General features: G+C 41.3%; 2 protein-coding genes across 6 annotated transcripts in view; one reads left to right on the forward strand and one right to left on the reverse strand.

The window, feature by feature from the left end:
- Positions 1-5,947, reverse strand: part of rhbdf1b (rhomboid 5 homolog 1b (Drosophila)) — a 27,724-nt gene extending 21,777 nt beyond the window's left edge. Inside the window, exon 1 of one of the 4 annotated variants that reach the window (XM_028039147.1) lies at positions 5,632-5,947. The gene's annotated coding sequence lies outside the window, so the exon portion shown is untranslated. The remainder of the gene's footprint in view (positions 1-5,631) is intronic. The other 3 variants (XM_028039154.1, XM_028039164.1, XM_028039174.1) reach the window with 3 other exon arrangements.
- Positions 5,948-9,904: 3,957 nt separating this feature from the next.
- hbae4 (hemoglobin alpha embryonic-4) lies at positions 9,905-12,660 on the forward strand. Of its 2 annotated transcripts, none has more exons than XM_028039190.1 (3): positions 9,905-10,518; positions 11,460-11,664; positions 12,389-12,660. In XM_028039190.1, exons 1-3 carry the CDS (start codon positions 10,427-10,429, stop codon positions 12,566-12,568), a joined length of 477 nt encoding a protein of 158 aa, XP_027894991.1. In that variant the 5' UTR covers positions 9,905-10,426; the 3' UTR covers positions 12,569-12,660. The 2 variants fall into 2 exon arrangements, with proteins under 2 accessions (XP_027894991.1, XP_027895000.1); XM_028039199.1 differs by having other exon boundaries at positions 9,928-10,518; positions 12,440-12,660.
- Positions 12,661-15,000: the final 2,340 nt, after the last annotated feature.

The raw sequence follows: 15,000 nt of genomic DNA on the forward strand, positions 1-15,000 counted from the left end.
GACTCATTAAAACAAACCTTTATCTTGGCTTTTTCTATTCTTCCTCTTTCTTTTCTCCTTTTCTGAGACATTATTTTGCTAACTTAACTTCTGACCTTTGGACCTTTGGATGTTCTGCTCGGCAGCTCGGTACCGGGGAAGCGTGCGGTACCTACCGCGGCCACCAGGAGGCCCGGAGAGCAATTTATTTTTCATTTTATCCATAAAATAATAATTTCTACATACATTACCATATATGTTATTGTAAAAACAAATCACTTCATAATGAAATTGTGTGTTTTTGTTATTATAATGACACACAATAATTCAGGCAGTGAGTGACTTTTTTTTCCATCATAAATGCTAATGTGTCTCTTACAGCTAACTTTGCCAACATCACGTCAACGGAGCTCAACTTTCTTTGAGCTTCTTTTCTAAGTGACGAAAAAAGTTAGACGTAGTTCCCACCGTCTGAAAGCGAAGCGCTGCTGGATTAGCTGTCGCATCGGATTTTTTATGATTTATGCAGCGCAATTTTATTACTGACGATCTTTACAAAGATCTTCTGCTGCTCAGAGGAAACCGCTGAGCTGAGACAATCAGAGAGACGTTCAGCTCCAGATATCAGCAGGATGGAAAATACCTGCTGGTTTTTCATTAATCACACCTATAAAATAAAAACTATGTGTAATCTTGCTTCATGTATCCAGTTTTGTTCTTTCACAACTTGCATAGATTTCCTTTTTATGTGTTTTTTATTTAAGTCTGAAGAAATTTAATGTAGGATTTGACGACGACAGAAAAAAAGAGTAAAAAATGAAAGAGACGAGAGACGGATTAAAGGAATCCTCATGTAGATCTCTGGGGATCAGATCAAATCTCGATCATTTGCTCTCTGAGTGGATGACAAGCTGCAGTTTCTGCAGCACCAGTTTCTGCAGCACCAGTGTCTGCAGCACCAGTTTCTGCAGCACCAGTGTCTGCAGCACCAGTTTCTGCAGCACCAGTGTCTGCAGCATCAGTTTCTGCAGCACCAGTGTCTGCAGCACCAGTGTCTGCAGCACCAGTGTCTGCAGCACCAGTTTCTGCAGCACCAGTGTCTGCAGCACCAGTGTCTGCAGCACCAGTGTCTGCAGCACCAGTTTCTGCAGCACCAGTTTCTGCAGCATCAGATTCTGCAGCATCAGATTCTGCAGCATCACTGCCAACAGTTACAAATGTAAACAAAGCATTTTTATATATGTTATACTTTAATTTAGAAAGTTTATCAGAGTTGGAATCCGTTTTCATTAATACACCAAAACGTCTTGTTCTATAATAATGCAGTAAACTAAAATACAATTTTGCATGTTTAGTTTATCAGAAAGACAATAAAAAAACTTAAAAGTTAAGACAAATATTTTTGTGTCTTTCATAGTCAAAGGACTTTGTTTGTGTCAGGTCTAAATACCTATTAGAGACAATTTAAACAAACACAGGAAAGACAAGAGAGTTAGATTCTTTGTTTCTCGCGAGGAGAACGGACAGAGATGTGCTTTCAGTTACAAATCTCCTACCGCTCTGAAAAACACATCTCCCGCTCCTCTGTTTTATTGATTTTAGGAACCCTGCCACACGGGGCGCTGCAACTCTAGGGGGTGGGGTCAAAGCATTTTAGTTGCAGTGCTACAAGACAATCACTAAACTAAACACATGTTATCTACAATCTAAATCCTTCTTGCTCCAGACACGGCGTAGAATGGGACACGTTGTATAGCTTCAAAGCAACGGCTTTGTAGCACAAAGAACAAAGCAGAGTTTCCTCTAGGGTTGTAAAACTCAGCCAGGAACAACTAACACTTCCATTAAACAGGGAGTCCTGCTGAGAATATCTGTCACCTCCCTCTTCCAAGGAGGGATTAGGAAGAAATCAGAATTAATGAACATACAGAAACATTATCTAAATGTAACTACAAGGCTACATAATACAACAAATATTTGATAATACTAAAAATATAATTTACCCAACAGTTTGTTCTTGTTGTGGTTCTCTGGCAGCCCGGCGCCTCGGGTTTGGTAACATTAGCAACACCAAATATGACATAATTTAACAACAAAACGCTGCAATAAAAGTGGGAGAAGTTGGGAAATAATCACCATCATTAAAGGTTCTACTGCCACAACACGATGAGCTGCAGTCAGATCAAAACCTTCACTGAGGCGGAAACCAGAAAAAAGCGGCGCTGAGAGAAACCGAGCCGCTGGCAGACCGACTCATCAGAAACCTGCTGCCGACCCAAACCAGTTCTCCACGCCGCAGCGCGGCACTTCCTCCCACAGCCTGTTGGAACTCGCAGAATGCGCCAGACCAAGCAAAGGGGAGGACATGCAACAAAACGCTGCAACAGAACGCTGCAACAAAACGCTGCAACAGAATGCTGCAACAGAACGCTGCAACAAAACGCTGCAACGGAACGCTGCAACAAAACGCTGCAACAGAACGCTGCAACAGAACGCTGCAACAGAACGTTGCAACAGAACGCTGCAACAGAACGCTGCTACAAAACGCTGCAACAGAATGCTGCAACAGAACGCTGCAACAAAACGCTGCAACGGAACGCTGCAACAAAACGCTGCAACAAAACGCTGCAACGGAACGCTGCAACAGAACGCTGCAACAGAACGCTGCAACAGAACGCTGCAACAGAACGCTGCTACAAAACGCTGCAACAAAACGCTGCAACAGAATGCTGCAACAGAACGCTGCAACAAAACGCTGCAACAAAACGCTGCAACAGAACGCTGCAACAAAACGCTGCAACGGAACGCTGCAACAAAACGCTGCAACAGAACGCTGCAACAGAACGCTGCAACAGAACGCTGCAACAGAACGCTGCAACAGAACGCTGCTACAAAACGCTGCAACAGAATGCTGCAACAGAACGCTGCAACAAAATGCTGCAACGGAACGCTGCAACGGAACGCTGCAACAGAACGCTGCTACAGAACGCTGCAACGGAACGCTGCAACAAAACGCTGCAACAGAACGCTGCAACGGAACGCTGCAACAAAACGCTGCAACAGAATGCTGCAACGGAACGCTGCTACAAAACGCTGCAACAGAATGCTGCAACAGAACGCTGCAACAAAACGCTGCAACAGAACGCTGCTACAAAACGCTGCTACAAAACGCTGCAACAGAATGCTGCAACAAAACGCTGCAACAGAACGCTGCAACAAAACGCTGCAACAGAACGCTGCAACAAAACGCTGCAACAGAATGCTGCAACGGAACGCTGCTACAAAACGCTGCAACAGAATGCTGCAACAGAACGCTGCAACAAAACGCTGCAACAGAACGCTGCAACAAAACGCTGCAACAGAACGCTGCTACAAAACGCTGCAACAGAATGCTGCAACAGAACGCTGCAACAAAATGCTGCAACGGAACGCTGCAACGGAACGCTGCAACGGAACGCTGCAACAGAACGCTGCAACAAAACGCTGCAACAGAACGCTGCAACAAAACGCTGCAACAGAACGCTGCAACAAAACGCTGCAACAGAACGCTGCAACGGAACGCTGCAACGGAACGCTGCAACAGAACGCTGCTACAAAACGCTGCAACGGAACGCTGCTACAAAACGCTGCTACAAAATGCTGCAACAAAATGCTGCAACAGAACGCTGCAACAGAACGCTGCAACAGAACGCTGCAACAAACGCTGCAACGGAACGCTGCAACCTTTTCACACCGTGGTTTTGGATTCAATCAGCTTCCTGCTGCAGTTCAGCTTCTGTTTTTGACATAAATCAGAACTATAAATCTGTCTCAATCTTCCCTGGGATTATTATGGGATTATAATGGGATTACTATGGATTATGGATTATACTTGAGTTGTTTGTAATGTGAGTGTTGTTTATTTATTATCTCTCAAAGTTTATCTAATGCTTTTACTTCCTGAATAATTAACTCATGTAAACCTGAGAATGTTATCTGATTGTGAGATTAAATAAATCGGCTTCAGATTTTAACATTTCAAGGAGAAACTTTCATTAGAAAAAACGGCATCAGGTTCAGTCAGATGAAGTCATCGTTTATCTTAAAGGGGCAGAATTTTATGTTTTCCAGGCACAAAGTGTCATTTTGTAGCATAATTAATTCATATATATATGTATATAAACATATATATGTATATAAACATATATATGTATATAAACATATATATGTATGACTTAAAATTAATTTTACTTTCTGATTTAACTCCTTGAAATTGGGCCTCTGTCTCTTTAAGAACTCCTGCTGTTTCTGAAGCTCCGCCTCCAGGAAGTTGTCCCAACATGGCTCCTCTATTAACCCTTTAAGGTTTTTACCAGCGTTGCTCCTAACAGCAGCTCCTATAATGAGCTGGTTGCTAATTGCTGCTGGCTAGTCTGGAGGAGCTGAGAGGGGGAGGAGCTGCGCCTCGAAGGCGGGGCTAGGTCCACCCAGGCGTTTTAACAACTGAATGGTCTCCATGGAAACTAAAGGATTTCTCAAACAATAAAGAATTGAAGCAACACTGCAGGTTTGATTCTGATGAGGGAAAAATATGAAAATGTTGATTTGACATCAAACTGGCCCTTAAATACAGAAACATCTTCTGTCTATGAAAATCCAACCTTTAATAATAAGTAGAGTAAAAACAGTTTCTGTGTGGTTCGGATCTGAGGTCCGTTTCCTGTCTGTGTTGGATCGACTCAGATAGTTGCGTGCTCTTATTTAATGATTGTGTTTTTAGAAGACCTGAACAAAGTTCCCTGAGTGGAGAAACAGGCCCACAGCATCACCAGTCCCCCACCGTACCCCACAGCAGCCAAGAGATGCTCAGTGTCACACCAGACCCAGTTCTACCAAACAGTTTCACCCGAAGCTGCTTCAGCTCCATCTGGCCGATTAGCAACAGGAAGCAGCCGGGGCTCTGACAGAGGAAAGAACAACCTCACATACATACATACATACATACATACATGCATACATGCATGCATCCATCCATCCATCCATCCATCCATCCATCCATCCATCCATCCATCCATCTTCTTCCGTTTATCTGGGGTCGGGTCGCGGGGGTAGCAGCTTCAGAAGGGAGGCCCAGTCTTCCCTCTCCCCAGCCACTTCTTCTAGCTCCTCCGGGGGAATCCCGAGGCGTTCCCAGGCCAGCCGAGGGACATAGTCCCTAAACTCATGAACAACTAAATACTAAGAAACACAAAAAAGTGAAAAACCCAAAACCAGCCGGGATCCTGCATGACAGGAAGTCCAGAATTCAACTTCCAGGTTTAAATCACTTTCTATGTGAATGTAGTTACTGCAGCTGGTCCAGGTGTTTGTGTGTCGGCCAGATGTCTCCGCTTCCTCTCATCTTCCCAAACAGGAAGTTACATACAAATCCTTGAGTAAAAAGGTCAGAGGTCAAATGGCCTCAGAGGGGCAGGGCAGCCTTTACAGATCCATATCATCCAAAAACCCGGGATGGAGAGTCAGACACACACACATACACGCGCACACACACACGCACACACACACACACCTGTCCCTATCAGATCTCTTACAGCGCCTCCAGCTGTGGAAAAGCCCCCACCCAGCGCGGACCCACCCCCACCCAGGAGGTGAGGAGCGACTCTCCCCGGTCACCTTCGTGCTGAGTCCGGTTCTGGTCCACCGGTCCGGGCCGGAAGTCCTCCACCGGTGAGGCGCGAACACCTGGCGGTCACTTCAGACGCTCCTCCGGCCTCATCACGAGGAGCGCGAGGACGGCTGCTGCTTTCAAGCGCGCGCTGAAAGCTGGAAATAAAACCAACGAAGAAGCGGGCAGAAACGTCTGGACTCCTCGGAGCTGCTCGGCTCTCTGGTGCCTCGGAGTTTCGGTCTAACTGCGGTCCTCCCCCCGCTGGAGCTGCACAGCTGGCCGCCGCTGGAGGAGACGGTGGCCGCTCCTCCAGCGGCACCTAGCGGCCAAACAAGGAAGCTGCAGGCAAAATGGAGGCGATCCAGAATGAATGCAGAACGTTATTAAAAATAGACTTAAGGGGGAATTTTTCTGCCATAATCCACACATTTTCAGTCTGAAAGTGAGATTCAAGAAAAATTCCCCCATACAGACTCAGTTCATTGTTTGTTGCAACATTATTAATACAATCGCGTGAATCATCAAAAATTGTTCTGCAAGTTAGAAAGCAGAGGTGTACCCAAATATCTAATTAGAATAATGGTCTATTGGTATGGTCATCAACTAATGTATGCCAAATGGGGTAACTCATTGTCTGACTCGTTTAATGTTGGTAACGGAGTAAGGCAGGGAAGTATATTGTCCCCTTACCTTTTTAACATCTACATGGATGAACTATCAAAGCGCCTGAATTGTTGTAAAACAGGCTGTGTAGTTGGTGACCGCACAATCAATCACATAATGTATGCGGATGATTTGGTAATCTTATGCCCATATAGTGCTGGCCTTCAACAATTACTAAGGGTCTGCTCCCAATATGGATGTGATTTTGATGTCAAATATAACGCTAAGAAAAGCAATGTCATGATTGTTAGAAGTAGAGCAGATAAGCATCTGATAACCCCTGACTTCTCTTTATCTGGCATTGTCCTCAATATATGCAATGAAATTAAATATCTGGGACATTACATAACTGATGACCTATCTGATGATCGTGACATTTGTAGGCAGTATTGCATGATGTATGCACAGGCTAATATTTTGATCAGAAAGTTTGGTATGTGTTCATCCTCTGTGAAGGTAGCTCTTTTTAAAGTTTTCTGTACTTCATTTTACACAGCCCATCTATGGCGAAGATATAAAAAAAGTAGCCTGCACAAACTTTATGTGGCATACAATGATGGCCTGAGGCTCCTACTCAAAGTGCCTAGATGGAGCAGTGCCAGCCACATGTTTGCACATAACGCTGTTCCCACATGTGCAGCTGCGCTCAGGAATCTCATGTATAAATGTATGTGTAGATTATCCGTGTCATACAATAATATAATAGCAATTTTAGTAAACCCTGTTTTTAGTACAGCGAGATTTTTCTCAAGATTGTGGAAACATTGGCGTCATCATTTATTTGTGGCTCAGTGACTGTCATGTTTCTTTTTGTTTTTTTATTCTTTTTGTTTTACTATGGACCTCTTTTGTGTCTGAAATAAAGATTGATTGATTGATTGATTGATTGACAATAAACAAAGTGAGAAAATGTTGATGTTTCTGCAAATATGTAAAAAGAAATCAAAATTCACAGCGTTAACCAAAGGCAGACGATTTCTTTTAGTGTGGAAAACATAAAATATGATTTATGATGTGGATAGAGAAATACTTGAGTTGTTTGTAATGTGAGTGGTGTTTATTAAGGCCATTGTAGATTGCAGTACATTTTGAAATTAATCTCATAAATTTCCTAGAAATAACTTGGAAATTTTTCGGAGTTCGTAAAGTCAAAGATTTTTTACTTTTGGAAATTTTCTGACTTACAAAAGTTGAAAGTTTTTGCCTTCTCGAGCTCAGAAATGTCCCCGTTTTTTCCCGAGCTCCCTTTTTAAAATCTACAACAATAACCAGCTGTTGTACGCTTATGCTGACCATTTAGTTGTAAAAGTGTTTCTATGCAACAATGCGAGAAAGTCCCTTATGTTAGCTCTGCTGCCGTCTAGTGGCGGAATATAGCATCGTTTGAAAAATAATCTAATTTAATCCGTCATAGAGGTTCAGATTAACGCAGGCCTGGAGGGCCTAAAAGTCTCCTGCAACTTTTAGATGTATTTCTACTTCAACACACCTGAGTCAAATAATGGTGTCGTTAGCAGAACCTGGAGAACCTGGCTGCACTAGGAGGAGATTCAGCTGTTGGACCAGGGAGACGTGTAAGAGTTGCAGGACAGCGGCCCTCCAGGACCAGGACTGCCCACTGCTCTGCTAAAGTGAAATGGTTCAATTAAAGTTGTGGTGTATTTACCCCTGTGATTACCTGAGTTGGTACAGTCCTTATATTCTGTGACGTGCAAGCGCGCTCCCTGTAGCTACCAGAAGGATAGCACAACAATAAAGAGCTACGAACACATTTCGAGCCTCCTCTGTTCTTTAAGACATTACAAAAGTATAACGGTGGGAACAGTTTGGGTTGAGGCTTGTGTGTTTGACCTTTGAACTTTAAATGGCAAATATTATCCATCTGGGTCCCTGGAAGGATGAGAAAGAACTTTTTTTTTCAAACTTTTACGGTAATAAATACATTTTATATGGAATTTGATGCCATAGAAGAAAATTCTCCCTATTTGTGGCACATAATATCCCACAATTATCAGTTTGCAGTGTCCTGTGTCTATTTTTATGAAGCACCAAACTCTAGTTGTAAAGCCAGGCTAGCTGCTGCTAGCTAACTGTTAGCTAGCTGCTGCTAGCTAACTGTTAGCTAGCTGCTGCTAGCTAACTGTTAGCTAGCTGCTGCTAGCTAACTGTTAGCTAGCTGCTGCTAGCTAACTGTTAGCTAACAGTCAAGAACGAACGGCAACAGTTTGGCTTATTTAGCCTCATGAGAGAAAAATGGGGTTCATTTTTCAAAGACATAATTTCATCATGTTATTCATTCGGAATTCAAACGGAAGTGGACTATCAAAATAAAAGCTGTATCGAGAGCGTATATCTCTGCTGCTGGTAAACATCTGCGCTGCCTTTAAAACTGTCATCCGGTTTAAAGATGAAATGTTGCTCAAGAAACAAGTAAAGAGGACAAAACGATGATAAAGAGGAGACACGAAGCGATTCAGTAGACTCGTCTTTTATTTTGGCAGTCCACTTCCGGTTAATGGCACGTGAATTTGGATTTTTGGTTAGCTCAAAGCTAAATGCTTAGCTTTAGTCTGAAACTGTGACATTTATAGATGAATGAATAAGATGGTGAAACATGACTTTGAAAAATTAATTCCTTTTTTAAAATTATTTTTATTTTTTTCATTTAACCTGAATTATTATTAAACTGGCTAAAGTTACAATCTGCGCTCAGAGGAATCTCTCCAGTTCACAGTTGGGATTCTGAGATCAGGCGATGAACTTTATTTAACAAGTGAGCAGAAAAATGTTTTTATTCTTTCATATCTGCTGCGGAGTGATCTCTCTCTCCCACCCGCAGCTTCTCCTGGGAAAAACTCAAACACTTTTCACTAAAAACTGGTTTTCAAGTCAGAAAACAGGGAAACTGATGAACTCAACGTTAGTACAGCAAATTTATTATTAGAGAACAGCAGAAAACAAGAAAAATAAAATATATTTTTCTACTTTGATGCATTTCCTGAAAAGTTGCTGATGTTCTGCTCATTTTGGGGCACCAGTCTACACTGTAAAACCTGCTGGGTTATGTTTAATCCAAAGTCTGAAAGTTGCAGGAGTTTGAACCGAGCATGGGGTCAGCTGGTCGGACAGAGCGAAGATCCTCAGTGTTATCAGATGCTTCACACTCTCCACCCTGCAGATGGACGACTTTATCTGCTCAACAGTGTTTATGTTTGTTTCTCTCAATGGAGTTAAAATGTCCTTACTTTGACATTTAAAGTTATTAAAAGATGATTTAATAACATCTTTAAAATAAAACATGCTTATGTTTTATTTAAAAGATAAATATGTTGACGTCTTAGTGTCTTTTGTTGTTGTCAAGTGTTGACAAGATGAATGTTGTTAATTTATTTCAAAAGCAAAATGCTCATTACAAAATATGCCAGTTAGCCATCAATGCTAGTTTTCATCTGCAGTCTCTTAGGTTATTATCAATATAAAAACAATATGTTACAGTGCAGACAAGCTAACAAGCAGAAAAGAAAATAATCATAAATGGAAGGATTTTTATCTAAGAAACCCTTGAAAACATATTTGGTTACATATTTGAAAAGAATAAAAAGCCATAAGCTCCAGCAGTTCACCACATAAAAATATACTTTCCCCATAATTTTAAATTAGAAAGTAATTAGAACAATGTTGTTATGCTTTCTGGTATTTTATTCCAGCCAGGAGCTTCTTCAGGTGAGATATTTTAACTAAAGGTGAATCATATTTAATACCAATAATTAATAACCTGGATGAGGCTTCAGTTCGGTTAGAGGCAATTCCCAGGAGATGCGACACAGTTAGCTACTGGAGCAGCATGACGCACAGAAGGTTCTGATAGCAGGGGCTGCGGCCCCCGCCCGGCCCCCGCCCTGCCCGGCGCCGTCTGATAACAGAGGAACAACAAGGCTGAAGCTTCACGCCTCGTTTTCCCTCCAACAGGAATTATTGACCTTCTTCTGGTTTTCCTGGCTCCTTTCAGCCGTTTGACTGAGTTAAAGTTAGGTCAAGTTAGTTACAGGGTCAGTTTAGCTAACGCAGTGATAAAATGGTTGATTGAGGCCGAACTGACCGCAGGGAAGAGTCTGTACCTCGGGGACTTGGGGCAGGATGCTGTCCAAGAAGGAGAAGAAGCTGATTAAGGAGATGTGGGAGCGTCTGACTCCGGTGGCCGAAGACATCGGCTCTGAAGCTCTGCTCAGGTACGGAGAAATATTACCCACTCATGTGTGATGAAGTGACATTACAGAAGCATTGAGCCTCTGTCTTTATGACTGTGGAGGGAATAGTTCAAGTCTGGGATAGTTTTTGTTACACTGCAAAAATGAACAGTAATAATTTGGGTTATTAAGAACCCAAATAGAACATGGTGAAATCATATTCACCAAGTTATTCAACAATTCATAAATGTCACAATTCAGAACAAAACCTTTAATTCACAAACTAAATATTTAGTTAACAAATTAGTTTACAAGATAAATATTTAGTTTGTAAACTAAACATGTAATTAATGATTAGCTAACAGGTTGCAAGCTATGCAGCTTGTATCCATCTGCTCCATATGGATCCAAGCTAATTGTTTAGCCTCTTAGCTAAATATGTAGCACCAGTTAAATATTTAGTTTGTAAACAAAATAAGTAGATTACAAACTATTTGTATTTAGTTTAGAAACTAAGCATGTAGTTTGTAATCTACATATTTAGTTTGCAAGCTAAATAGCTACGTAAATATATATCAATCAATCAATCTTTATTTCAGACACAAAAGAGGTCCATAGTAAAACAAAAAGAAAAAAAAAACAAAAAGAAACATGACATATAATATGAACGATTACAGTTTGTGAGTTAAATATTTAATTTTCAAATGATTTACTTTCAAAGTAAATCCTTAGTTTACGATCAAAATATATTAATTTGGAGCTAAATATTTAGTTTGCAAATTAAATGATGAGTTTGTGATAGAAATATTTAGTTTAGAACTGTTACATTCATTAAGTTGTGGATAATGAATGTCCACAAAAAATGAAAACATGACTGAAAAATTAACATTATATTTAGATTCCAACTAAACTCAATTATTTCTGTTCATCTTTGTCTCACCAAAGTCTGGACCTGGACATGAACCTGTTCTTCTGTCCTGCAGGATGTTTGCTTCGTATCCGGGAACCAAGACGTATTTCTCCCACCTGGACATCAGCCCTGGCTCCGCCCACCTCTCCTCCCACGGGAAGAAGATCGTCCTCGCCATCGCCGAGGGCGCCAAGGACATCAGCCAGCTGACCGTCACGCTGGCGCCGCTGCAGACGCTGCATGCCTACCAGCTGCGGATAGATCCCACCAACTTCAAGGTCAGGCTGGGGTCAGGCTGGGGTCTGTGGTCAGGGTCAGAGGTCAGTAATTATAACAAACTTTATCCTCTCCAGACAGACACATTCCTGGAACACACCTGAGACTTTCTTACAGTTTCACCTCCAGGCTGACGGCGTTTTAAACTTTAATCTGAAAGTCGTTTCTTTAAAATGTCAGAAAATACTCGTCTCTGCGGCGGTTCAAACCGTGGTTCCCGGGCTCAGTGGAGTCCACAGTGGGTCCTGGAGGCCCGGCATCCTGCATGTGTCGGTTCCCTGTCTGGTTTAAGTCACCTGGATCCAATAACGACTCATTAGATGAACTTTGACCTGCTGAGGAGGAAGTTACTGCCACCAGCAGGGAGGAAGTGGAACATGCAGGATGCCGGGCCTCCAGGACCCACTGTGGGCTCCACACACGGAGGTTGGCTTGGCTCCACCTTGTGGCCAAATGGAGCAAAACATCCAGAAAAAGTTTTTATAGACAAATTTCTGTTTTGAATTTCGAGGTTTGTAGAAATATTATGTTTAAAAATCTTTTATATTTATTTGGTAATAAATAAAATAATAGACCGGAGTGGATCGTAGTTATTCTTCTACCTTCTGTACTTTCAGACCTCAAGCCAGTTTTTATAATCAATATAAATAAATCAAAACCTTTTCATGCCTGTTTCTTTTCTGAAATGTGAGTTAATGTTTCTCCTGCCGCTGCTGTGCTGTCCAGGTTCTGCTCCAGGTTTCATTCGTTGCTCCTCTCTCTCTCTCCCTCCTGCAGCTGCTCTCTCACTGTATGCTGGTCACGCTGGCCTGCTACCTGGGGTCAGAGTTCACGCCGGTCGCTCACGCTGCCATGGACAAGTTCCTGTCAGCCTTCGCTGCCGTTCTCTCAGAGAAATACAGATGAGACTCAGCCACCGTTCCAGATCATATGTACATGTAAATGATGTGTTATTGTTTTATGGGTTTTGTTATAATAAACAACTGCAGCATAAATGAGTCATTTTTGGTTTTATTGTATAAACATTTATTAAACATGTGGTTTGTCTTTCTTTGTGTCTCCTGGTGAAATGCTGATTATGTTTATTAAATTTTATGTTGACACATTTAATTACAGTTTAATGAACATAAACTGGAGATGATAAAAAGATTTTTAAAATTACATTTTATGAAAATTGTTTTCATGTTGATTTTACAACAAATCTAACCTCAAGCACAAGTATTAAAATATTCAGATTTCAATATTTTATTCTAATTTCCTGGAGCTTGTTTGTGATGGACCACAGGGCTGTGTGCTCGCTCCCAAACCTTTATTGTTATGGATTATGCAGAAACTTAAACATTTCAGATTAAAGAACTATTAGTGAAACTGAATGCATTAAAACGGACTAATTTATCAAACTTCATTAATCCACTGAAAACATAAATTATTTCCATCCAAACTTTATTGACATGTTGGAAATTAAATAACCAAAATGTGAACTAATGTAAAGGCCAAAAGATATAAAAACATTTATATCTGTTATGAAAGAAAACCAGCAGAAGAACCAGGATGAGGAATTCAGACAATCATAACTTTTGATCATATTGAAGATTTTAAAAACCAACAAATCTTTGCCAAGTTTGAAGAACCAGAAAAAAATAGTAAATTAAGCAACAGCACCACCATGTGGCCGATCAGCAGAACGCTTCCTGCAGAAAAACCTCCAGTCTGAGCTAACGTGAAAAGGTTGGCTTTTGTGGCCTAGTCAAAGTTTAGCGTTAAATCCAATTGAGAATCTGTTTCCAGACCTTAAAACTTTCTTTTGTCATGTTGCAGGTTGTGGTTGAAGAACCAAACGCAGCAGAGCAGAAGAAGAAATCTGAATAAAACCAGACAGAGAAGGAAGAAAATAGCCAGGGGCGCAACTCCATATTTTTGAGGTGGATGCGAACATATCTTCGGCGCCCCCCCATATATCGAATGATGACTGAGGCCTGCTCTTGCTTTGAAATATCAGGTGTGCAGTCCAGTTCCACTGCAAAGTACTTAGAGGACTTGATCTTGGCAGATATTTTACTCAAAACACACTCTGATATTGAATCTAAAAATTCATTCTGAGTGCACCATGTCAGATATCCAGTGGTTTGTTTGGAGGCAGCCTTTCTAAGATGCTCTGCCAGTGTTACATCATATCGTGCTATGAGCTCAAGGATTCCCAGAAAATTTCCATTTTTAGGATTTCCTAACTGAGAATTTTTCCCCCTTAGTGGCAAGTTTCTCTCTGCAAGGAAAAGTATGCAGTCGATAACTCTAGTCAACACACTTCTCCAGTGTGCTTTTTCAGCTGCCATGGTTTTCTGCAGTTCACTATCAATAGTTTTACCTAGGCGTAAGCGAGATGCCATTTCTTTCCACGTCAGATAAGCATTTATGTGAGAACTACTGGTTTCATGGTGCTTCAGTGTTTTTGAAAGACATCGCCAGTTATTATACCCCTCCACAAGGCATGTGTCAAGAACTTTAGCTTCACCAAAAAGCTTACATGCAAAACAATAGACTCTGTTAGTATTTTTAGAATACAGTAACCAATCTCGTTCAACTTTCTCTCCATTAGACAGTAAACGAAAACAGTATGCTTTGGAAAAACACCTCTTATTCTTCTCTGATCTTGGATATGGACCATCAGAAACTTTCTGTGGGCCATTTACAACCATGTACTGCCTAAATGTGTCCCCCATTTTGTGTGGTAAAGGCCACTCCTTGTTGGATAACAGTTACTGATTGGACATTACATCTGATCTGACTTATCAGATACATCACAACATCACTGTAGTGGTATTGAATAAGACATTTAAACTCAAGTGTGCCCCTGCCAAAAAGGTTGGTAAAATAGGTCACCAACCTTTTTGAGTTTAAGGGCTTTAGTGACTCTGATGACTAATTTGTCTGATACACGCATGAACTTGAACAACTCATCTTTAATTAAAGAATCCATAATATATATGAGTGAAAAAATGCACCCAGGAGGGCTAAGTGTTGGACCATAGCTGGGCACTGCCGCCACAGCAGCTTTAGCTTTCCTGTGTTAATATTTCCTGAGTTTTATTTCGGTCATTCTTACTTAGTGCGCGGTTATGTGTCTGTGACAGGTTTATGTATCAGATATTCATAGAAATACAAAACAAATCGCGTCCCTTAATGGTTTAATAGGGGAGGCAACTTTTAACAGCCAAATATGGGACGATTCCGTATTAGGCTAGCTGCTAGCTTTAGCTAACTTGATTATTTACAAGCCTCCTGTCCTGCTAATACACTGACGGTACTTACCTACTATCTTTCAACCACATTGAAAGGCT

Source organism: Xiphophorus couchianus, chromosome 2 (assembly GCF_001444195.1).
Source record: "Xiphophorus couchianus chromosome 2, X_couchianus-1.0, whole genome shotgun sequence".
Lineage (NCBI taxonomy): Eukaryota > Metazoa > Chordata > Actinopteri > Cyprinodontiformes > Poeciliidae > Xiphophorus > Xiphophorus couchianus.